This window comes from Oculina patagonica, chromosome 7 (genome assembly GCF_052425735.1).
Source record: "Oculina patagonica isolate OP01 chromosome 7, crgOcupat, whole genome shotgun sequence".
Classification (NCBI taxonomy): Eukaryota; Metazoa; Cnidaria; class Anthozoa; order Scleractinia; family Oculinidae; genus Oculina; species Oculina patagonica.
Genome location: NC_135764.1, coordinates 1806216 through 1829153, shown reverse-complemented (window position 1 = coordinate 1829153; position 22938 = coordinate 1806216). Strand labels below are relative to the sequence as shown.

At 38.9% G+C, this 22938-nt stretch overlaps 4 protein-coding genes across 6 annotated transcripts in view; 3 read left to right on the top strand and 1 right to left on the bottom strand.

Annotated features, from left to right (window-relative positions):
• The window catches only part of LOC144661316 (uncharacterized), a 77394-nt gene extending 75672 nt beyond the window's left edge, over positions 1–1722 (top strand). Inside the window, exons 69-70 of the mRNA XM_078522037.1 lie at positions 35–253; positions 985–1722. Of these exons, the coding sequence (XP_078378163.1) occupies positions 35–253; positions 985–1131 (366 nt within the window). The 3' untranslated portion in view covers positions 1132–1722. The remainder of the gene's footprint in view (positions 1–34; positions 254–984) is intronic.
• Positions 1723–2837: 1115 nt separating this feature from the next.
• Positions 2838–5667, bottom strand: LOC144661338 (uncharacterized). Of its 3 annotated transcripts, none has more exons than XM_078522066.1 (4): positions 5216–5658; positions 4793–4843; positions 4198–4376; positions 2838–3151 (listed from the first exon to the last, which is right to left on the bottom strand). In XM_078522066.1, the coding sequence occupies exons 1-3, from the start codon at positions 5310–5312 to the stop codon at positions 4222–4224; spliced, it is 303 nt and encodes a 100-aa protein (XP_078378192.1). In that variant the 5' UTR covers positions 5313–5658; the 3' UTR covers positions 2838–3151; positions 4198–4221. The 3 variants fall into 3 exon arrangements, with proteins under 3 accessions (XP_078378192.1, XP_078378191.1, XP_078378193.1); XM_078522065.1 differs by having other exon boundaries at positions 2838–3167; positions 4213–4376; positions 5216–5640; XM_078522067.1 differs by lacking the exon at positions 4793–4843 and having other exon boundaries at positions 2838–3167; positions 4213–4376; positions 5216–5667.
• Positions 5668–11169: 5502 nt separating this feature from the next.
• Positions 11170–14409, top strand: LOC144661053 (matrilin-4-like). Its single transcript, XM_078521762.1, has 3 exons — positions 11170–11239; positions 12898–13253; positions 14170–14409. Exons 1-3 carry the CDS (start codon positions 11170–11172, stop codon positions 14407–14409), a joined length of 666 nt encoding a protein of 221 aa, XP_078377888.1.
• A 1068-nt stretch (positions 14410–15477) lies between these two features.
• The window catches only part of LOC144661320 (uncharacterized), a 29107-nt gene continuing 21646 nt past the window's right edge, over positions 15478–22938 (top strand). Inside the window, exons 1-12 of the mRNA XM_078522045.1 lie at positions 15478–15487; positions 16144–16185; positions 16705–16758; positions 17483–17572; positions 18558–18629; positions 19004–19042; positions 20328–20381; positions 21413–21466; positions 21789–21842; positions 22019–22126; positions 22415–22459; positions 22664–22717. Coding sequence (XP_078378171.1) covers positions 17564–17572; positions 18558–18629; positions 19004–19042; positions 20328–20381; positions 21413–21466; positions 21789–21842; positions 22019–22126; positions 22415–22459; positions 22664–22717 — 489 coding nt within the window. The 5' untranslated portion in view covers positions 15478–15487; positions 16144–16185; positions 16705–16758; positions 17483–17563. The remainder of the gene's footprint in view (positions 15488–16143; positions 16186–16704; positions 16759–17482; positions 17573–18557; positions 18630–19003; positions 19043–20327; positions 20382–21412; positions 21467–21788; positions 21843–22018; positions 22127–22414; positions 22460–22663; positions 22718–22938) is intronic.

Below are 22938 nucleotides of genomic sequence, written 5' to 3'. Positions count from 1 at the left end.
AATGATTTCATGTTAATTTCCGATTTTCTTGTAGATTGAATATGTATCAGAGCCCAGTCAGTTAGAATTTCTTCGCTTGCTGAGTGACCGAGCGAGGCAGAGAATCAAGTACAACTGCAAAGACTCAGTGGCCTGGAGCAACGAAAACAACGAGTTGTCCAAGTCCATTAAGATCAAGGCTGATAATGGCGTTGAAATGCACGCCGAGTCCTCAAACAAATTTAAACCAAAGCTCATCTTAGATGGCTGTTCGGTAAGCAACTATTATTGTGAACAAGGATATGATACGCTGTGGGAGCAGGGGGTCGAGAAACCGTGATCTCACAACTTGCAAATAAAAGGGTCAATGGCCTATTCCCTCTATGGCGCGCGCCTGCAGGAAATCACGGTAGTTGTATTCATCGTTGCTTAGTCCCGCGTATGGTTTGATGAATACAACTACCATGATTCCCTGCAGGCGCGCGCCATAGAGGGAATCGGGCATTTATCTTTTGGTGAGTGATATTTTCATATACGGCCATGTTTCTTAACGCGCGCGAAAGCACGCGAAGACTGTCACAGCGAACTTAGTACTACTCCCGGGTGACCCGGCACCGCTGACGACAACGTGTCATAAACCTCTAGATCTATCTATCGGTATCAGAACAATACCCTAGCTGTATACGTACAGTTCGGTACCCAATGTCCAGCTGCAGAATTTGCATCTTGAAGGAGAAAAGTTCTATCTAAAAGAAAAAAGGGAGGCTTTCCAGTAAAATTCAGGCTCATTATCCCAATTTTACTTACAAATCGTACCGCTTTCAGAACTTTTCACACCGACATCTTCCGCTATCTTTTCCTGGGTTCGGGAGAACTTAGACAAAAGAAGGTAACCTTTTATTGCGTCTCCAAGTACTTGGAAAGCACAAAAATTGAACTTAAAAAGGAATTATCACTAAAGTAAGTCATGGTTAAAAAAATCTGCTTTCTATCTGTTGATTGCAGGTAAAAGACGGTAAATGGCACCACACGGTGCTAGAGGTGGACACGCCCAAACCTTACCGCCTTCCCATACTCGACATAGCAGCTTATGACATCGGAGACGGCGGCGAAGAGTTCGGAATTGAAATTGAACGTCTGTGCTTCTCTTAGCAAAGAACCTTGATCGTATTAATCTAAATATTTTCTCTAAAAACTTGTTCTCGTTTTTAGCTCAAGTAAGACTATTAGTTTCTTGATCCCTTTGAATTAAATTCAATTTGAGCAACTTCTGTTGAGAAGGTGAACACATTATACGTCAAATTGTTGACTTTATTTTAAGTTAAGGAACCATTAAATGGTTGTAATTTTTCAGGTTTTTTTATTTTTATTTTTCATTGATCTTCCCTTACCATAACAAATTTAAAAAGTAACGGTTGTTTTTTTTTTCTTTTCTTGGGAAAGCTAATACAAGTTGAGACATTCGTCATAGTATAATTACTACGTCAAGTTTCCTAACAAGATTAGATTCATTTCTTGTTGTAAATAAATATTTCAGTAAAACTACCCTAAATGGGGCCTAATAATTTTAATGAAGAAATTAATGCACATTTAGTTTTTATTACTTATCTAGCGTGAATCACTGCCTTCTTGGACGTTTCCACAATTCATGGGAAATCAATTTTTTTTTTTTGCCCTAGTGTTGACAAGTCATAAAATACCTTTAAAAGTGACGAACTACAAAAAAAATTTGACGTCAGCCGGGCCATTTTGTATACCAGTCTTCTCGTTAAATAAGCAATAATTCAGAGCGACCAGTAGGAAAGGGCTTTTCGTGTCGCTACGAGTGTATGTATACGGTCGCCACGAGCTCAAACCCAGTTCTTGCAAGAAATCAGAAGCGATAAGGGGGCACTTACACGCATTTAGTAGACTGTATGGCCATAACTGGAGGTTTCCGCAAGCGAGTGTAACAAGGCCTTTATGTTCTTCCTTGTTTATTGTAAACTTCTGTACGAGCTTAAACATCCAACGCACAAACATCTCGATGATTAGTTATCAAGATACAAAAAAAACTGCAATAGGTGATAGCTAACAACATTTATACAAATGGAACGTAACGAAACAGAAGAAAGAGAATAAATATGGTCTACATACTTCACCTTGCGTTTCTAGTTGCTCTGATTTAACTTTTTCGCACTGTGCTTCCTTATGTTCTATTTAAAGTTGTACCATGTCTGTAAGGGCGAGGAGATGTGGGAAAGGGGGATGTTCAAAAACAGGAGATTTTCTGCTAGCGGACACGTGGGCGTGTAGAGTTAACGTTTCGTATATTTGCAATTTTGTATTGACATGTGGCAATGTCTTTGTTCCTTTGCTCATACAACTGAACGCGCTCTAGGAAAATCCGTGAAAACAGTATTCCAAAAGGAAATCAGTAAAATTTTGATTCTTAGCGTATTGTTGTTCATTAATTAGTGGGCTTTTTCTCTAGGTGGGGTCGGTCTGGTATTTATTGCATGGAAGGTATTTCTACTGCAGCTCCACTAATCGACTAAAACTGAGCCAAATGAAAGTGTTTTCTTATTGTTCTAGTGTATTTGGAAGGATTCCAAGCATTTTATATTTCATATAAAAGGTTTGATTCAAAGGGCCATTTGTGCCTCTGGGAGATACCAAAATATGTAACCAAACTTATACTTTCTGATACCTGTACCCACAGTTATGCTCTCGCCCGCCATTCAAATTTAACTGACAATTTAGACAAATTTACCATAGTTTTCCTATAACTTGCATTGATACGCTTGCGCAGAGAGCCAGCTCAGCAGCTCAGATCAACTAGTTATTAACATGAAATTAAGGACAAATCGCAAACAAGATAAAGTAAATACTTCTTGTGATATTTATTAATAAAAACAATTGTTTTTGGCGTTACAATCCTTTTTCAACAACAGTAAATCATTTAGCCGAGACCCTTTGACACTCGATAAAATACACTAATGCATCTATTATATTACACTGAAACATACAAGCATTTATATTTGTTTCAATCTATACTCCATTCCGTTGGGTTAACAGGATTATATTTTGGCCTTTCAGCTTTACATGTATCTCTTAGCGATATGCGGACACCGCTATTAAGTAATAAAAAATGTACTGCCAATACTACAAATGCGTGGAAAATATCCCCAGTCTTTTTTATCGTCTTCCTGTTGAAAATTAAAGCAACAGTTATTGTATTTTTTTCATACTTACTGGTTACAGTTTGGCAAAGGTAAAGTATGTTTGTATCCTAGCCATGTGGCCCAAACAGCCGGAGCTTATCCGGGTTTCAGTAGCATTAAGCGACCTATGAGTATTGCTACTTCCCCCTGGTTGGGGTGCTATTGCAGGGTTACCCCCAGCATTATTTTGCCGGTACGGTACCCATTAAAACACCAGGGTGGAGAGAGGCACTGTGAGAGTTAAGTGTCTTTCCCAAGAACACAACGCAGTGCCCCGGCCTGGGCTCGAACCCGGGCCGTTCGACTCGGAGTCGCGAGCGCGTTAACCCTTATATAACAACAACAACAACAACAACACACTTTATTTGCATTCCCAATTACAAATGGTATTGCAAAAGTATAGGAAAATAATGATAATAATAATAATACGAATTACATCTAAAGATATGTAAGGGCAAGTAATAGGATCAACTAATTGACAATTGTTGCGATTGTCGATTCATTTCTTAGTGCAAAAGCTTCATGAATGAAGTAACCTAATTTTTTGCAGAAAAAAGGCATCTATATTATTAATGAGAAATATAATTTTTTGATTGGCATCTAAAGAACTAAAATCAGAATAATTACTAACAATGTAGTCTATTAAATAAATTAGCCCACCGCGCTTCCCTACAGTGTGGCCAAGGAAGAGTTGAATTTCTACTTTATTGTATTAAATGATATACCAAGCATGGTAGCGCATCAGGCCGGAACTTAAATGTCCCGGTTCCCTTTAAGCTGGATGCGCTACAATTTTAGCTTATACAATTTTAAGGGACCCTATCAAAGGTCACAGAGTGATCACAACACCAAAACGGGCAAGAAAACTACCCTATTTAAGAACCTCAAAACCATACCCTATACTGCGTCACATGCCAAAATAGCCCTCCCTTCAGGGGAAAGAAAACAGTCAACGTTTGTCCTGCTCTTCGTCTTTGTCAGGACACTTCATTTGTTTAACATTATTTCTTTCAACTTTCCCATAACCTACCTTTCAGGTTTAACACTCTCCGCATGTTCGCCTGCATCGTGAATGAAAAAGGCGGTAATTGTTACTATGAACAAAGCCTAATCTTGGTTGTTGGCAGTGGCTTTGAAACATTATGCAGAATCTGGTCCAGCCTTCATAATCGGCACAGCCCTCGGAGCTCAGCTCTGCGTGAAATAAACAGATTTTATATCGCGTTTGATTCACAAAAAGAGAACACCAACACAAAGTGCATAGCATGCAAAATTGTGGATAAAGGCTAGTTTTCAGAGGGACAAGCACAGTTATAAGAGTTAAAAACGCTCACTCTTCTTATGCTGTTCTCTAGGAATAAACAAAAGCACATGCACAAGGAAACGAAATTGTTGACAAACGACAAACCTTATCGAAAAACTTAAATTCCGACAAGGACAGGCAATTTCCTTCCATTTAGTTACCGACAGCGACATGAAGAGCGATAACTGAACAGCGACACGGAGCACTTTTAAACTGATTTAGACAAGCGACACGGGACAGGGTCAACGTTTCTTCAATTTGGTATATAAAGCAACTGCACTTAGGATACACAGGTCAGTGCCCTTACCAGAATTATAAACATCTTTCAACCGATCCGCATCATCAAACAGTGGCTCATCTAAGAACGAATGCAAAGAAAAATGATATTAAATCAGCTAATGGGGCATGTTCAACTTCGGCGGCGTTTGTGATATCCATCTCAATCATTTTGAGCTTGTAATTTTTTTTTCGGTGTGTCATTACTTCTGGAATATTTTTGTCAAAGTGGACTGACCGTTCCCTTGAGCCAATTCTGTCAAGTTAAGTTAACACATAACCTTTTGATAATTTCGAACGCAAAGAAAAGCCGGACGTGTCACAAAATCCTCGATACCGGAGTTAAGGTTTGTCTGCAACGCAGGCTAAGAAAAGCGGTATTTGCAAAAGCGATCGTAGTGGATGTAATTAGGAACGACAGCATTTAACCATTGAAATTGAACTTTTGACTCACCAAAAAACCCCATTCGGCGGTAGAGATCTCCACCTTCTACTTTGAGCATAACAGTGAATGCTACCAGAAGCCAAAAAGCAACTTGAAGCTTTGCCATCTCGGTGAATTGGTGATTCTGCAGCAGTATACCGGTTTGTACTCTGTCTTCGTGTGTCTTGTCGAAGGGCTCAAAACTCAGAATGTTGCGCTACCAAGACGCGCTCTTGTTTTTATAGGCTCAAAATACAAGGGGCCTCTTCAAAATTGGAATGGTGAGCGTGGGTGTAGGGTAAAGCCCACTTATGTAATTAGCTGTTGATAAACGCAAAATTCCAGGAATTCGATATTTTCACTCCTTCCATGGTAACGGCCCAAACAGATTTTAAAAAAAGACGACCATCTTTTAATTCCAGATTACAAAAGAAATCGTTAAGATTAGTTGGTGCTTAAGACCATCTCAGAGTAATTCAGAAAACTGTTGTTGTCTTATTTGATTGAGAATATAACGTACTTTGTCGAGGATAAAAATAACTAAGAAACTAACTTATTTTTCAACGGTCAACTATGTTTTTAGTAAGCGAGACCAATCTCGATTACACAACATTCCATCTGATATAGCGAAACATGTCATAAACGTTTTAAAAGGGTGTGGAGTCTACATATTTTCATTAAAAATTGAACCCAGCTTCCATTTCCTTTAATGACTATTTAGGGGCTTTTATCACATTGCTTTAATCTTCACTACATTTTAAAACCTTTCAACGCTCAATGGTCGTAATTAACATTCCGTGTACTAACTGGGAAGAGTGCATGTGTCAATCATTTCTTAATTTTGTAATCAAACATATTTAATAAGAGAAACTGTACCATACGAAAAGTCTACCAAAGCTCCTAATGCGTGCTCATGTCCATGTGTCGCTATTTCCGTTTTCTTTCCTCTGCTGCAAAGAGAATAAGGAAACCTACGTTTAAAATGTCTTTATTGACCCGGAAGGGATTTGCATGTCTGCGTTGACTTAGACCACAAGTTTTGTTACCATTGAAGTGTTCGTCCCATTTGGAGACAGAGATGCAGCCCTCTGACGCGAAGGAGTGGGTTGATATCTTTCCAGTGAGATCAATATCTTAATGGAAGGTTTCTTGATTGACATACGTTTGGGTGTGTGTGTGTGTGAATATTTGTGGCTCTCAACCATCAAACTTCCAAGTTTATATAACTGGCTGTCAAGGTTATTCAGGCCGCCAGCACAAATTATTTGTTAACTTTAATTCACACTCTATCATGACCAAGAAGACTGCAATTTACCGATCAGTCTTCCGCAATTATGTGTCGTAAAAAAAACATAAAATTTGTTGCGCTTGTCTCCCATAGACAAGAAACAAGACAAGCTGGTCGATCCCGAGTTCTTCAAAAAATATGGGTGAAAATCCATCAACTGCTGGATCCAATTACTTCATTTCCCGGTCAACTGACCTTTGAAGCTGTTAAAAGAAATCAGAACAGAAATTATTTTTAAAAACGGATCGGAGTTAAACGGCAATGGGCATGAACTTATAAAGCGAATGAATTAACGTATAAATAGTTATACAAAAAATAAGTCTTGAAACACTTATGTTCTGGTTACTATACACTGACAGAAAAAAGTAAACAGCTCTCTACAAGTATACAAACTTCATAAGGGAGCTGTGTCACAGTTTGCTCGATCAGTACTTATCAATCTTGTGGAAATCTTTTCCGACTTTGTCCTTTTTTCAGTATTTTATTAACACCTCATTTGGTGTTCATTTATCTTAAAGAAGCTACCTCATGGGGATTTTGCAGATTTCTGGTCTAAACTGTTCTGAAATCAGTGGTAGGCAACTTAACCCGTAAAAAACATTAAGGACAATAAAACCTTAATTTGCGGATAGAAATCAAGCTAAGGCTACAAATATTAAATTTTTGACGCGCGGAAACAACTTCAAAAGTTTAGCCTTCATTTTTCAAATTGCAATCCATTTCCATCCGAGCCATCTGTATTATTTTTAGGTTTCCTAGGAAACAAATATAAAGTTTGGCTGTTCAAAAATCTGGTAAAATCCGCGACAAAGCCCCTTATTTATAGCAAACTGTTATTTTGACGCCGCGTCCTTCGAATTGAAAACAGGATATCCGTGCTTGGAATATAACACTGGAATTTAAATTGCAAAGTGTTTTAAAGAGATGTCATTGAGGAGGTCAATCCATCTTTTTTTGTTTTTTACACTAGAACTACTTGATCGCCATAATCAGTTTGTGACGCGCAAAATACATATCATTTCGAACGGTTTACGGTAAATTACTTTCTTTTCTGGTATAAAGAATTGAAAAACACCGAATGCTTTTTGATTTACATAAGACACCGCCATCTTCATTTAGAAATATTCGTCCGGCCATGACTTTTATCAATCAACCTGACTGTGGTATGGGTCCGGTAAACCCTTATGACCCTTTATGGTCAGCTGCTAAGAAAGAAAACAACAAAGCGAATCGTTTTCCGTGCAAATAATCAGAGATACAGAGACGCGGCCATCGGAAAGGAAGGCATTTTTGAGTCATAACAAAACTTAACGTTTTGGGTACGAAGTATTTTTAGTTGGAAAGCAAACGTGATAAAATGAAAAATTTGAATATGCTTTCAACGCCCTGTCTAACGCCCATTTTTTTTTCTGTTGGGCATCCCAATAATTCAGCAGGAATTAAATTAATTTAATTTAATTCAATTTTATAAATTTTCATAACATCTTCTGTCGAGTTGATACCGCAAGGGTAAAAATGTTTTAACATAAATTTTCTCCAACGTTAGGATCGTTAGGAGTCGATCGGTTACGCTTTTGAAATTAATGAGCCTCGAGCCTCGTAAGTAATTTTTTTTTTTCGGGTTGTCAAGACTCGCTCACTACAATTTTCATATACAAATAGAAAAAGTTCTACTAAAATGCTCGGAGGAATCTGGATTTTTGGTGAATAAACGTAAAACGTGAAACTATGTGTTGCAGTTATTTTTTAAATCCAACGGCAACACTCGGAAAGACAATTATGCTAACTGTCAACAACCTAAAATTTGTTGTCGCTTGTTCAGGAAAAAGGTCATAATAAACGTACAAACGAACTAAAATTGTAGACTACCACGTTTTAATTTCAGCGTCAGGTCATGGCACTAAAACCTGTCTTTGTTTGGTTACGCATCTAAGTCACTTAAGTTGCAAACATATCTCTTTACTTTTAATCCCTTGAGAGCAATATTACGTATTAATAAGTAAGTTTTACTGACAAATGAGAGAGGTCGGTGTTGATACAGAGACAGGGACGCCAAAGTCTCGACATCGCTGTGCGTATAAAATTTAATCTGTTTAGAAAAAACATGACAGGCAGCTTAGCGGTTTTGTCTAACGGAACCACGATTTTTTTTCTAACACTCAATCATATCAAGGTGGTACCAAGTAAACTGCAAAAATGGCTATCAGGAAGGAAATGGATTTCGCTATCCAAATATTACTCCCTCTGCCAGAACTCCAACCACTCTCAGAATTAGGTTTGGCGAAAATGCGATTAACATATCGTTATAACGGAATGCAAGGCGTAATACATGGTTTGAGATTTGATCTCATCACCAATTATCCACCTTGAGCTTGCAACGTGTCTTTTATATTTCGAGAATTCAGTGGATGTTATATCTGTCTAACGATCTTTTAAATTTAAACCCACTTAATAAAGGATTCACTCGGCTTCTATTTCTTAACGCTGTGACGTCACTGAGTATGTTCAAAAAGCGACTGTTGACTGAAACAACGAGCAGTCGCTCTCATTTCAACCTTTTGCATTTGACCTTCACGAGCACAAACTAAATTTCGTAACCGTCACAAAACGTTCATTTACGCAATCAAGTGCAGCCAAAACCGTTCGTTTTGTGCTTGGTTAACTGCAGATGTTTTCGTTATAGACCATATAATACATTCATTATTGAGTATAGTTATATTCTTCTTTAAGAACAAGGCCCGAGTCCCAGAACTTTGCCAGCCTTTAGCTGAAACCACCTCGAACATTTTCAGAAAATTTAACTGTCCGATTTTGTAAGGTTTAGCTTGAAGTGTTGCTTCTTCGCGATCGGAGAGATTGAAGCCGCTGCTACATACATACATACATACATACATAAACTTTATTTGAGTGTCATGGTATTTAAGTAAATAGCTAATTGGGGACACTAAAACAAAATATACAAATATAAAATATAAAAATCCTAATATTATATAAATAGATATAAAATATAAAATATAAAAACACTAATATTATAATAATCAGCGTCATTAGCGAATGTTACTTGCGTCGAGATGCTTGTGAATGCTCGTGTCTTAAACTTTTAAGACTTGAAACTGTAGGTAGGTTTGTGTACGCAAATGGAACTGCACGAATCAAAATTTTTTTTCCGGTTGACGGTTGACGACTACGTTTTTGCCCCTGACTCGTCCCCAGTCGTTATCATACAGCGCACATCCCCTAGTGAGAAGGCCGAGTTGAGGGAGCAGGAGGTGATGGAAAGGGAAAAGAGGGGAAGACTCGTTTCCTTCCTTCCCATCACTCCTTGCTCTCCCATGCTTCACCTCGCGCCGTGCGCTGAATGAAGACGACTTGGGACGAGTCGGTTTTAGCCCAGTTTACGGTTAATGGTTAACTCCACTATGGCCTCTGACGAGTTAACAAATAATCACGTGGCCCAGACGTAATGTCAGAAAACAGTGCGATTGTTTACGTACATTATTGATATGCGGCATCAATAAAACTGGAGTAATGTATTTAGAGGGTCTGCATGGGGTTTGATAGCTAAGAATTGACTAAAGCTGACCGCTGCGAAATGCCGGATTTTTAAAGTGAGTGTTGAGACATTTTCACGAAAGTGTTAGCTGAGATGGCAGAATTGATGAGCAAATTAGCAAATTAGCCCCTTTGAGTTGCCAAACTCTTGCGAGAAGTCGCGAGAATCTAGCACCACATCCAAATCCCCTATAACCTTTTTTTCGTTTTTTAAAAGCCGTTCGATCTCTTTTAAACTAGAAGTCTAGAGGACACCTTAATTTAACTAGGACAGCATATATATAAGCAAAGGCTGCAAAGCTCACCTTAATTATTACCTTGTTTACCCTTAGCAGTTGTTACAATGGCCAAGTGTGAAGTACGATGAGATTTAATTTATGAGAAAGACGTTTGCTGAGTTCGAAAGACGTTCCCTGTTTTTTCGGCTGTGTTGACGCTGAGTTAGCGCAAAGAACAAGTCCAAACAAGTGTCTGCTGCCAAGCCAGTGGCTCCACCGAGTTACTTCCCTGTTCCACAACGTATCCGAGATGACAGTGAAGCAGAGATATTTGCCGAGCACTCAAGTGCAGGCCAATTCGCGTCCAAATAGCCATAAAACTTGTAGGTATACTACAGCAGTGGAAAATCAGTCCTACTACTCAAAAAAATTCTGTCCAATAATAGGGTTGTATTTGAAATGTTTTAGTCACATTGCAGATGACGTCTTGTCTGTGTATACGAGTAAGCCTGGAAAATTAAAAGTGCCTACTTTTCGTCTTTCAGCATTGTTTTTTTACTCCACATTTCAGCGTTTGTACTTGTCACCTACAATGGGCACATGCCACGCCCAAACAGCACCACTATAGGCATCTTTTATCCTCGTCCCCACCCTCCCTTCCCCAATAAAAGGCAGCTAATCTGATTGCTTTCTGCAGCGATAAATGCACCTTTCACTCTAGTAGCGTGCGTTCTTAAAAATCTATCTAATTAACCTACAAATCAACTTGTGTCTGTTCAAGACGGATCAAGTTACACCTCGTATTTCTCACATAGGACTTCTCAAATCCTTGTTTATACCATAACTAGTGAAGGTGGCGAGTTGCGAGGAACGATCGAGAGTGGTTTAATGCAAGCTCGGACCAGCTCGGTTGTTCCTTGTTCAATATGACTCTATTAAGGAAACTTCTACTCGTGCTGGTGAAGTTAGCGTGGCTAGCAAGAGTGATAAACGGCGGTGAGTACGTACCTACAAATAAAAAGATTCTTTGTATTTCTATACGGCTTAGACGAAAATAAAATGCAAGAGAGCACTGCTTGACCTTAAGTAGGAAGGGCGATGAGCATTTTTACATTCCATTTTATTCTATCTATATCTTCGTTTTATCGTACAAAACGGCCTCAGGCATCCAGGTTTCGTTTATGCGTGAATAGCGCAAAGTAATGACAGATTTCTTTAACTTGCAGTCATCGAGAGAATATTGAATTTAACATAAGTAACCTCCAGCTATGTTCAAGTCAGTTCAAGCTATGTTCAAGTCAGTTTGTAGTGATTCTTTGGATTTCCTGACATAACAAAGGGCTAGCCAATTTTAAACAAAGGCCATTTATTTGATAACACATGCACAGAAGGTCCCGCAATATCCCTTTGCCCGATCTTATTACGAAGCATGCATATAGATAGCATCTTCACTATGAGGTCCATTTTTAGTCAAAACAACAGTTTTTCGTTAACCTGTCCTTATATTTTGGCCTTAACTTGCTTTTTTTTACTTCGCTTATGTTTAAAATTGAATTTTTTAACTACATTTTATCGCCACCTTTATCAAGTCTTGCGTGACCAAAGTATTTGTGTTTACCAATCAATTTACACCGGAAGCAGCTATTAGTGCTCGATTAGCCAGGGGGTTAAATTTTTCGACTCTGAGATAGAACAAAGTTTCGCTGTAGGTCCTACAAGCCTGTGAACGCGGATAGAATGATTTTTCGGCTCGTTTTAACAGATAAGAATTTTGAATAGAAAATCCGTCTTCGTTTGCTGGCTTAGATCTTAGTAATTCTGGCTGTAAGTCTAAATTAATTAGCGCGCGCAGTGTTCATTGTGTGAATTCATTCATACGCGAGGAAAAGCGAACCAGACAGAATTTTTTCCCGTCCATGGAAAGCAATAATATTCCTAGTCGCTTTATATTTAAGACACCGGAGTTAACTTTCGATGGCTAGTGGGCCTTGATGTAATTTTAACGAGATAGAGAACATCTTACTCTATGCAACCATTAATCATTCCACGAGCGCGCTTTGGGTATAAGATGGTAGATAGCCAACGAGGTGCACAGCAACGGATTGGCTATAACTATCTCATATCAAACAAGCTCGAGTGGAAAATTTTTTTTTATTAAAACACTCAAAGAATTGCAATATTTGAGTTCCCAGGCTGTTCTCGTTGACGCGTACATCTACCATGTTTGTAGTCCATGGTATATGAGCTTTTATTAAAAAACTAGCAATGGTGTAATGCAATTCCTGCGTTTTGATTGGTTAACAGGGAATGGTATATGGCTCATTCCATTGACCACATTGGTAGCCGATCGCGTCAACAAAATAGCTGGGGAGCTCGAAATTGCATTCTTTGCAATTCTTTGGGCGTTTTTAAAAAACAATTATTCCACTCGCGCTTGTTGGATATGAGATCGTACGCGCCTCTACCATCTCATATCCAATGCGCGCACGTGGAATAATGTTAAATATACCATTGCCTGTTAACCAATCAAAACTCAGGAATTGCAATATAACATGGCTAGTTTTTAATAAAAGACCATATGAAATTAAACTATCAATAGACAGGTGGAAAAAGAGGGGAAACCAGTGCATTTTTGATTACGTCATCTGTTTCAGGACCTGTGTGTAAAGAGGCGATCGATCTTGCTTTCATCCTTGACGAATCGGGCAGCATTATTGACAGAAACTGGGAAATAATGAAGAAATTTACTGAGACACTTGTTCAAAGCTTTGACATTTCCGACCAAGGAACTCATGTTGCCGCTCTTATGTTCAGCAATGACGCTGAGGTGCTTATAAGGTTCAATGATTTTGCGGGATCAGTTAACAATGCAGAAAGCGTGTCTCGTAGAATACGTTCCTTTGGTAGAAGTGGTACGGGCGGACAGACTTTTATCAACAAAGCCCTGGATCTGGCGAACAATGATGTGTTCACTGAGGCAAATGGAATGAGGGGACCTGAGTACAAGAAGGTAGGAAATAACTTGTTGTTTGGACTCTCTTCCTCCAGGGAACGCTAAAGAGATTTTTAACTAAAACAGTCTTTTGTGTCGCTTTTCTTCTCCTTTATGTTTCTTTTTGTCCTAACTGAATCTACAGGCAACAATTTCTGCATTTTGATTGGCTAAAAACACGTCAATTTACCCTAAACTATATAGTCACATAAAACATTTTTCTGTGCAATTTAAAAATACATATACAGCACTTGTAAAGTTTTCAAACACTGCAAATTTCACCCGCCCTACCGCGGACTTGTTGACCTTTAAAATTGTTACTCGTGTTTATTTATTCCAACTTGTACTCGAAATCACTTTACTACCCAAATACCGCAGGATATGTTTGATCACATTTGTTAATGAGAGCATTTGTTTGATGCTCCTTGCTCTGGGCATTTTAAGTGCTTGTGATAGTGAGTGGTCAGAGACAATCTATCAGGCCTAAACAAATAATTTTTGAAAGCAATTTTTAAGATGCAGTTAGCCTTAAAGGGACCATGTCATGGATTTTTGTGTCGTTGGAAACCTAAAAATAATGGCCCATTTTTATTAACAACTTGCTATTTTAGAGCACTAAAGTCTGTTTCAAAAATGCGTTTGGCTGCGGATGGCTCGGATGGAAATGGACTTGCACATTCGAAAAAGCGCCTTCCATTTTTCATCGATATTTATATAGGCGAAGTTTGTCGTTTCTATCCCCAAGTAAAGACTATATCTTCCGTTAAATGTTCAAAGACAATGTTTTTCATGGGTTAATTTGCCTACCACTTATTTCAGAACAGTTTGGACCAAAAAACTGCGAAATCCCCGTGACATAGTCCCTCAGCAGTGACAAAGCAAGGATTTACATCTGTACATTTTATTTACATTGTTTTGTATCATTTACCTCTAGCTGCTTGTTCTTTTAACTGACGGAAAACAGACTCAAGATCCTCGAACTCGGGATTTCATCGACGCAGGAGAAAACGCTCAACCGTTAAAAGACAAGAACGTTGCAATTTATGCTATTGGCATAGGATCAGCTGACCCGGTTGAATTGCGATCCATTGCTAGCAGTCCACGAAGCGCGATTCCAGCTACTTTTAACACACCTGGTCGGTATTGCCGACTTAATAGTACGGGACTATTGTAGAGGCAAGTTGTCTTGAGAAAATATTATCGTACTTGAAGCTAACTATCTACTGCAAGCTGATAAATGTAAATGTAAACGCTGTAGCGAGCTAAACGTAAATTCGAAAGCGTTAGGCTCTTTGTCGCTGAATAACGTTTCGGGCGTTAGCCTAAGGGGCTTTCTACTTAACAATTAACTACAAGCCCACTTTTTTCCTTCGCCTTTCCTTTTGTTTTTTTCACTCATAGTCCGGGTCTCAGATTAGAGATCATATGTACGTTTCCGAGTATTTTTTTTAACTTGTTCGAATTAACGAACTTTGCCGAAAATTTCCGAGGAAGTTCAGAAAATGCTTCAACTTTCAAGTTGTTCAGCATTAAAAACTCGTCACAAAATGACGCACCGATCCTCCGATAAAAAACTTACCTGTCTGTGGTCCCTAATAAATTAAAATAACTATACTATTATAATCTAAGCTAAATATTATATTATACTAATCTTTTTATTTTCTATATATCTTTATGCTTAAAATAATGATGTTTGTCCATGACCACGGAGGTGCACGTGGAGGGCAACTCGAGCAACTGAGGAGCAGCCGAGCACCTCGGTGGAGCACTATGGCAACTGGAATGAGCAACTGTGGAAAGCCCTAGGAAGCCTTCCTACGAAGGGCTAACCCTCGAAACGTTAGCTTTCTAAATTCGCTACGGTTGTTAACATAATCAAGTTTATAATTGGCCCAGTATTTCACTTGCCAGCTGAGGCAGGACATGTACAAACACTATCATAACTTGTTGCATGGTGTCAGAAGAAGGTTTCCAACATTTTCAAGGAGACTGGGTGCAAAGATAAATGAAAGTGTGTGTACCACTCCCCTTATCACAACTTGACAAACTCTAAACGTACGTCAGGATAATCTCACAGAAGCATTCTAGAACTCAGTGAAGATATTAAGACATATTAGTAAGTAGACTGAAAAAGAGTTACTTTTTCACCGAATAGGCAACCGCTCGTGTTCGAAATCGCTAGTCTAATTGCCTATTGTTTTGGTTTTTTTTTTTTCCTCATAATTTCTACCGATACTACAGTGGAATTGACGGTATGTATAATATGTATAAAGGTAAAATTCACCTTTATAGTTTGTTACCTATCGTAATTTCTCCCAACATGCCCTTACCTTTAAAATCCTTGTTCCATTTTAGCTTGATATTACGTTCAGTTGCTGCTTCCTTAAAATCTATGTCCGTATTTTACCGTTAGTAATATACCATTTTGACATTTTTTTTATTCATAAATAGCTCAAGGCATCCTCCAAGTACAACATGTATCGTTCGCTTTTTACATGTTAAACTTCTTATTAATTTTTTATATTTGCTCTTCACTTATCTACACATTCACTTCAGCCATTCTTTTATTTATTGTACATTCATTCATTAATTTATTTGATTGTTGCTTGGCTTACTTGCCTGTTGGGTTGATCTGTCAGGCAGACGGTCGGTTAAACGGCAATGTAAGTTAAACGATTGATTGATTGATTGATTAATTGATTGATTGATTGATTGATTGATTGATTGATTGATTGATTGATTGATTGATTGATTGATTGATTGATTGATTGACTGTACTTCGTGATTTCCCTGGTCTCGGTTGGTTATGGGAATTTGTAGGGGGGTTTTCTAATCTCGGTCTTCGTATTTGTTTGTTTTTATTGTGTGTGTTTTTTATTTTTCAATGTGATGCTTTCTCTTTTGTTAGGTGATTGGACCACCAGGAGACCCAGGCTCCCTCGGGCCAGTGGTGGGTTGCAAATCTTATCATTGCATTACTTAGGAATGCACAATATCGAAAAAACAATGCTAACGAATCCATTGAAGATTTATCGTCAACTGACAGCAAAACTTTAATACGTTTTTTCTTTTCCACAACTTCATTTAACGAGCACTGTTACCCTGATACCAGACATGTTACAAAACTGCAACAAATGGATCCGGAGTAAACGTGTCTTAAAAACCTGTATAACGGCCTTCTTTCAATTCCTACAAGGCGCTTGGTCTTCATATTATAATCGTTAGAAGTCGCTTGTTGCCTTGGACGTTGCTGTTAAAATTCTTATCTCCCTAAAGTGGTTTTCTTTAACTGTACCGTGGTCATCTATGTCAAAATCGTAGCTTCCTTCTATACGAACGTTATCTTGACTGTGGGGCTGTGAAGCTACAACATTGATTTATCCTCTAGGGTTTCGGGGTTTTTCAAACATCTGGAAAACGCGAATCCAAATTATTAAGGAAACCCGTTCTGATTGCATGTATTTTAAAGGGCTTTGCAGGAGCTCGTGGGGCACGAGGGGATCTGGGTCCTAGGGGACATAAGGTAAGTTGAAAACAATCATTTAATTTTTATATTCCAATTACACACAAATAAAATTATAATCTGATAGTGTGTTTCCTCAGTCTATTTTCATAGTATAATAGTAACATGAACTAGCAGCACTTAAATGTGCCTGAACGATTAACATTACAGATTTATACAAACTAAGAGTAATTAGTAGAAACTCGGCTGTGTTCTATTGGAAATCCGCGAATCTGATTTTCTCTCACTGATCTATTCGCCGATGCGTCGCGCGCCCGTGCTCTTTAAGCGGTATTTCTTGATTTTTTCTTCAAAGTGCACAATATTGAAGGTTTGGACTAAAATCCTTTAGAGTTTCTACTAAAAAATTAACCCCTTTTCTATGAGCGATAGTCAACTCGCTGCGCCTCGTTGACTATTCGCTCATAGAAAACTCGGGCTTGTAGTCAATTGTTAAATAGAATATGTTCGCCAGTCTACGCCAAAAGTTGGCAATGACTTCGGTATAAGGTTAGCTAATGTAAACCAATGAGTTTTCTATATTAACTGAAACTTACTTGTCGATTCAGTAAAAAGCTTTAGTTCTCAATGTAGCTAGGGAGCGAGCGATGGAGCTTTGGTCTACTCTCATATTAATTAAAACGCGAGATAAATTCGTCGCCTATTTCACCAGTAAAACGCTCTTCATTTTGTAATATGCAATGGGTTTTACATTCTTTCTTCTTCTTCCCATTCAACTATTTAGGGCTCACCAGGTCCAAAAGGCCGAATTGGAGCCGCAGGCCTCTCTGGAAGACCTGGCCCACCTGGGCCACCAGGGTCGGTAATGGGTGATGTAAGTTTCTATCTTGCGGTATCTTTATGAAAACTTTGTATTTGTAGCCTCCTTTAGTTAAACGTCTCTAGTGAAAACGGACAAGTAAAACTAAGTTCTTGAGGTCTGTTTTAAAATATTTACGCCCTACATGCAAGTGTGCCGTATCTCAATCTCGGAAAGTGTCATAAAAATACGTAACTTAGGCGGTTTTGGAGGGGGCTGGTGGGTTGGGGGGGTCTCCTGCTTGGGGGGTGTCTGTAGGTCTATTACTAAGTGTGTAAGAGGCTTCCCAAAAATTTTTTTTTTTTTTTTTTTTTTTTGGGGGGGGGGGGAATCAAACCCCCCCCCCCCCCCCCCCCCCCCCCCCATAAAAAATGAACGGTCCCTAAAGCACTTTGATTTGGTATATAACGATTTTGATTGGTGTCGTGAAGCACTCAAGGCCAATTAAAATTAAGGAAACAAATTATCGAATGAACGAAGCATAACTCAATAGAACCAAACACATGACGTCGGCAATAATAAGGGCGGGGAAATCTTGTGTGAGCGAGTCACAATTGGCTTTGGTTTTATTTTTGATTATGTGGCGCACCTTTTTTAAGCCCATCACTTAGAGTAGTAATGCAAAGGCAAAGCAAACACGAATTAATTTCGACACTCAAGTGAAAATCGCTCTATACATGCCTAGACATAACATTAAGAAACCTGAGTTATTCACTTGTAAAGTATTTTGACGGATAATTCAAGTTGCAACCACATTCATCTCTCCAACCCCTTACATTCTATCTGCCATAAACGGGCATGTCATCTCGCGCCACACGCTTACTACTTTCTCTTGGACGCACCTATCGTATAAGAATAACATTGTATCGTTATTCCAAGCATCACATCCACTCGTATGTTTTAATAGTAATCAGATGTTATTGTTGTTGTGCATTTGTTTTTACGTGTGGCTGACACATGAATCGTACCAGGTAATAATTCGTTGCTTTGTTCGTCACAGACTCGTCCAGGTGAGAAGGGCCCGTTGACGACTCCGAAAATTATTCCAGAAAGACAAGAACTGGCCCTACAAGTAAGCTTACGAGAGCCGCTACACTATTGTCTCAGTCCCACCGTGTATCTTGTTTTATCTCATGTTTGTTATCGGGTTGCTTTTTCGCAATAATTTGTTTTTATTTTTTTTTATTTTTCTATTTTATTTCTCTATTTTTACGTTATTTTTCTTCAAAATTTCTCTTTTCATATGCAGAATCTTGCTTTATCGAGGCACTTAAAAGACGTGAAACATATTTTTTGTAATGTATGTCTATTACTTTTGCCGTTGTATTGTAGAAGTAATGTCATTTAGCTGCGCAAAAATATGTAGCAAAACTCTATTATGAGGCACATAGCTCTCTTTTTCGTAATGTTTTGGTAATACTGAACAATGTAAAAATATTTCCTCAGGTTGGAAGTCCAGGGACTCCTGGTCGCAGAGGACTGGTGGTAAGTCTGTTGTAGAATGTTTTTCTTTTTATTTTGTTTGTTTGTTTTTTAGTAAAAATAATTATTAAGGGCTAGTTTTAATTTCATCTGATCGCATCCTCGGGGACTAAGTTGTCATTGCTAGCCGTTTCGGAGTTCTTAAGTAGTCCATTTAGAAAACCTGACCTAGACTAAGTACGTTTAGTAGAAACTCAGCTGTGTTCTATTGGAAATCCGCGAATCTGATTGGTTCTCCCACTGTTTTCTATCGGCGATTAGTAGAAACTCAGCTGTGTTCTATTGGAAATCCGCGAATCTGATTGGTTCTCCCACTGTTTTCTATCGGCGATTAGTAGAAACTCAGCTGTGTTCTATTGGAAATCCGCGAATCTGATTGGTTCTCCCACTGTTTTCTATCGGCGATTAGTAGAAACTCAGCTGTGTTCTATTGGAAATCCGAGAATCTGATTGGTTCTCCCACTGTTTTCTATTCGCCGTTAGTATAACCACACTGACCTACTATTGGTAATCGGGCGCTGATTGGCTACACAGGTGCCTACTATTGATCCGTAGAGGCTCTCGGAGCGCGCGCTTAGTTTTCGCTGATATCAATCAAAACATTCAATAAATCAACTCTAGCTATATTTTGTGTTTAAGATCGGTCAGTGGGTTATGCTAACGGCTCCCGTTCTACCGGCTTTGATATCCGGGGCTTCGCCCCTCGCCAACTATCAGCCGGTAGAAACCTCGGCTTGCCGTCTAATTGTTAAATAGAAAACAGTCGCGCGCGCACGTATCTCTTTAAGCGGTAAATTTTCTTTATTTTTGTCTTCAAAGTGCACAATATTGTAGGTTTTGTACTGCAATCCTTTAGAGTTTCTACTAAAACAATTAGACTACTCGCCCTCGTTTTCTAAGAGCGATAGCCAACTCGGCTGCGCCTCGTTGACTATTTGCTCATAGAAAACTCGGGCTCGTAGTCTAATTGTTAAATAACTCAAGAGAAAAAAAAAATAACCCAGAATATCTGTGAAGATATTTAGAGTGCAAACGTTATCAGGGCTGTTTACATAACAATAACATAACAACAATATCGATGTTTAAAGGTGAAACAAGGACGAAGTAGAAATCTGAGAGCTTTCTGTCTAGGTAAAAAGAACGTTTTGAATACAGTCGCATCGTCATTAAACACAACGTACGAAATATTCACTGTTCATCGGTTTCTAGGCAAAGGCTAGCATGAAAAACCTCGATGTGAATCAAAAAGGTATAATTTAAATTAATCGGTTTTTCTAATATTTCTCAGGGCTCTGTTGGTCTTGCCGGAAAAGAAGGAGCGCCAGGCGACGCTGGAAGAGCAGTAAGTCCAACGATGCTGTAGTTCATCAAAGTTGTGTTGCTAAAAGAAATGACAAAAACATCACCACGGTGGCACAGAAAATATACGCCGACAAAAGCATGGCGGGCAGTGTTTGTCCAGACAAGCCCTTAAAGCACTTTTTTTATTACTTCCAAATTGAAGGAAACCTCAAATCAGTGCCGTAGCAAGGGGAGGGGCCGGGAGGGCCCGTGCCCCCCCCCCCCCGGTTTTTTTCCCAAAAAGAAAAAAAACGGTATAAAATGTTGAAAATACAATTTTATCTCCCGAGAGGTTTGAAACAGTAACATTTGTACTTCTTTTCAATTTTTAACCAGCGGCGCAAGCGCCTGTTTGGGAAGTTTACAAAAAAACGACCTGCCGATGAAGTCTACGTTTGCCTCTAAGGCAACTCAGACAGTTTAATAACTACGAACTTACTATGATGACAGTCGGTTTTGTAATTGACGTTGCAAGTTATACTCTCTTCAACAATTGGTTGTTTTGGTTGTTCAATATGCATTTGCTGAGACAGTGTAGGAAGTAAATAATTCGCGATATGTGTAAATCACAAAAAGCTCTTGGAGAACGCTGAAAATAGCATTTCCAAGCCTCTAGATTTCAAAATTTTCTGGCGGGGCATGCCCCCAGACCCCCCTAGTGGTTCGCGCCTCCGGCGCTCGCGTACCCCACCACTTATTTTACCCTTGCTACGGCACTGCAAATTAACAATTTTCTAACATAGAAAAACAACAAAGGAGTAATAAAGACGCAAAAATAACCAAGGATAATTTCGACTGGCCAAGTTTAAGACGGATTACTAACGATAGACTCGAAAAAACTTGAATTTTTTAACATTTGTTGTCCGTGACGTAGCGCCATTAACCGGGAGGCCTATTGGTTTCCTCGTTGTGGTCCATGTCAGGCGAGGAGCACTTCGTGATGCCCCAAAATGCAAGAAAACCTTTAGACGGATGCCCCAATGGGCACCCATTATATAAATCAGCTAATGCTCTTTTTTAATTTTTTCTCAGGGAACTGTAGGTGCCATTGGTGCAAGAGGGGAAGTCGGACTCCCAGGCGCTGACGTAAGTAAATTTTGTAATATTTATTTTATAGAAAAAAAAAAAACGTTTACTCCCTTTCTGTTACCACGCATTCCTATAAAACTTGCAAAGATATCTGTTGAAGAGAATGAGAGGATGGTGCTATTTTCGTTCGGAATTGGGAGGTTTCTAGCAGAACACTTCCCCAAGATGACAAACACAACTTTTGTGACAAAAAAATCGGAAACTTCTCCAATAACTCCTTTTATTAAAATGTTCTAAGACAATGTTCATGTAACCTAATTAAGTCGGTGAGTACCTTGCCAGTGCATCTGAATATTTATTCTTTTTTCATAAAATGTAGGGCGATCCAGGCTCTCCTGGAAATCGTGGACCTCCAGGCTACCCAGGAAGCAGGGTCAGTAGAAAGACTGTTGCCAGGAGTTCTTCCTGCGGTGGCATTTCTGTCAACAGTTTACTTTTAATTTATCAAATGAATTTACTTCCGAAATGGTGTCTCCTACGAGACACCAAACTGTGGTCTCGAGAGAAGCTGATATAACAGGAACTGACTGAACTTTGTAAACAATACAGGGCCCTGCTGGCGATTCTGGCACAACCGGGACTCCTGGTTCAAGAGGACCAACAGGCCGCCGGGGAAGAACCGGGCTAGAAGGAGACAGAGGCGAAGATGGTGATTTGGTAAATAATCGTCTACAAGTGGCAATCGTATTTTTAGTGTTTCAAAGAATTGCTATTTCGACAAGATAAAAGTAAACAAACAAGATCACTGCAACGACAAACAGCTGATATGTTGCTGTTGTTTGATGGCCTGTTACCCTCAGTGTCTAAACTAACTTTGCAGGTTCTTTTATTTTGTCGTCACAGGTCACGTTGCTATAGACTCCTTTATAGATTTTAAAAGAAAAGTCAAAAGGAAAGTTTGCTATTTAATGCAATATGTTGATATATATGTTTGGATTGCTGCAGGGAGAGCGAGGAAAAACTGGAGCGACCGGAAGAAATGGAAATCCGGTATGCTAGAGTCATACATTGTTTGTAAAAAGTTAAATTCAATCCTTTTTCCTTCCTACGTCAGAAAAATAAGACGTCTGCACGCAGGCACAAGCCAGGTGACTAAGAGTATGAAGGGCCGCTGGAAAAATATTTGACTCAGACCTTTCAACACTAAAGTACGTTATCTGTACTTCACGTTCTATGCCCTTTCTTTCTTTTTAGGGAATAGAAGGAGAATCTGGAAAGCCCGGCAAAATGGGCCCTCGCGGAGAACAGGTAAAGAAAAAACAGCCTTGGCGAATTTCGTTTTAACAGCTATGCGCAGGAGGTAGTGGTAGGCTCTGGAGACAACTGTATTTTTTTTTTTATTTATTTTTTTTTTTACATTATTTTTTATTTTCGGACCCCCCCGAAAACCACACTAGTGAGTGGAGCCTCCTGTTAAAAGATCATCATTATTATTATTATTACAACTATAACAATTAATTTGCAAAAAT

Bases quoted from the DNA above. Each gene is read 5' to 3' on its own strand.
- LOC144661338 (XM_078522066.1), bottom strand. From the start codon at position 5,312: ATGGCAAAGCTTCAAGTTGCTTTTTGGCTTCTGGTAGCATTCACTGTT. The intron at 4,844-5,215 runs GTGAGTCAAAAG...ATTCGTTCTTAG, and splicing joins CCGCCGAATGGGGTTTTTTG to ATGAGCCACTGTTTGATGAT. The intron at 4,377-4,792 runs GTAAGGGCACTG...TATTTCACGCAG, and splicing joins GAAAGATGTTTATAATTCTG to AGCTGAGCTCCGAGGGCTGT.
- LOC144661053 (XM_078521762.1), top strand. From the start codon at position 11,170: ATGACTCTATTAAGGAAACTTCTACTCGTGCTGGTGAAGTTAGCGTGG. The intron at 11,240-12,897 runs GTGAGTACGTAC...CATCTGTTTCAG, and splicing joins AGCAAGAGTGATAAACGGCG to GACCTGTGTGTAAAGAGGCG. The intron at 13,254-14,169 runs GTAGGAAATAAC...ATTTACCTCTAG, and splicing joins GGGGACCTGAGTACAAGAAG to CTGCTTGTTCTTTTAACTGA.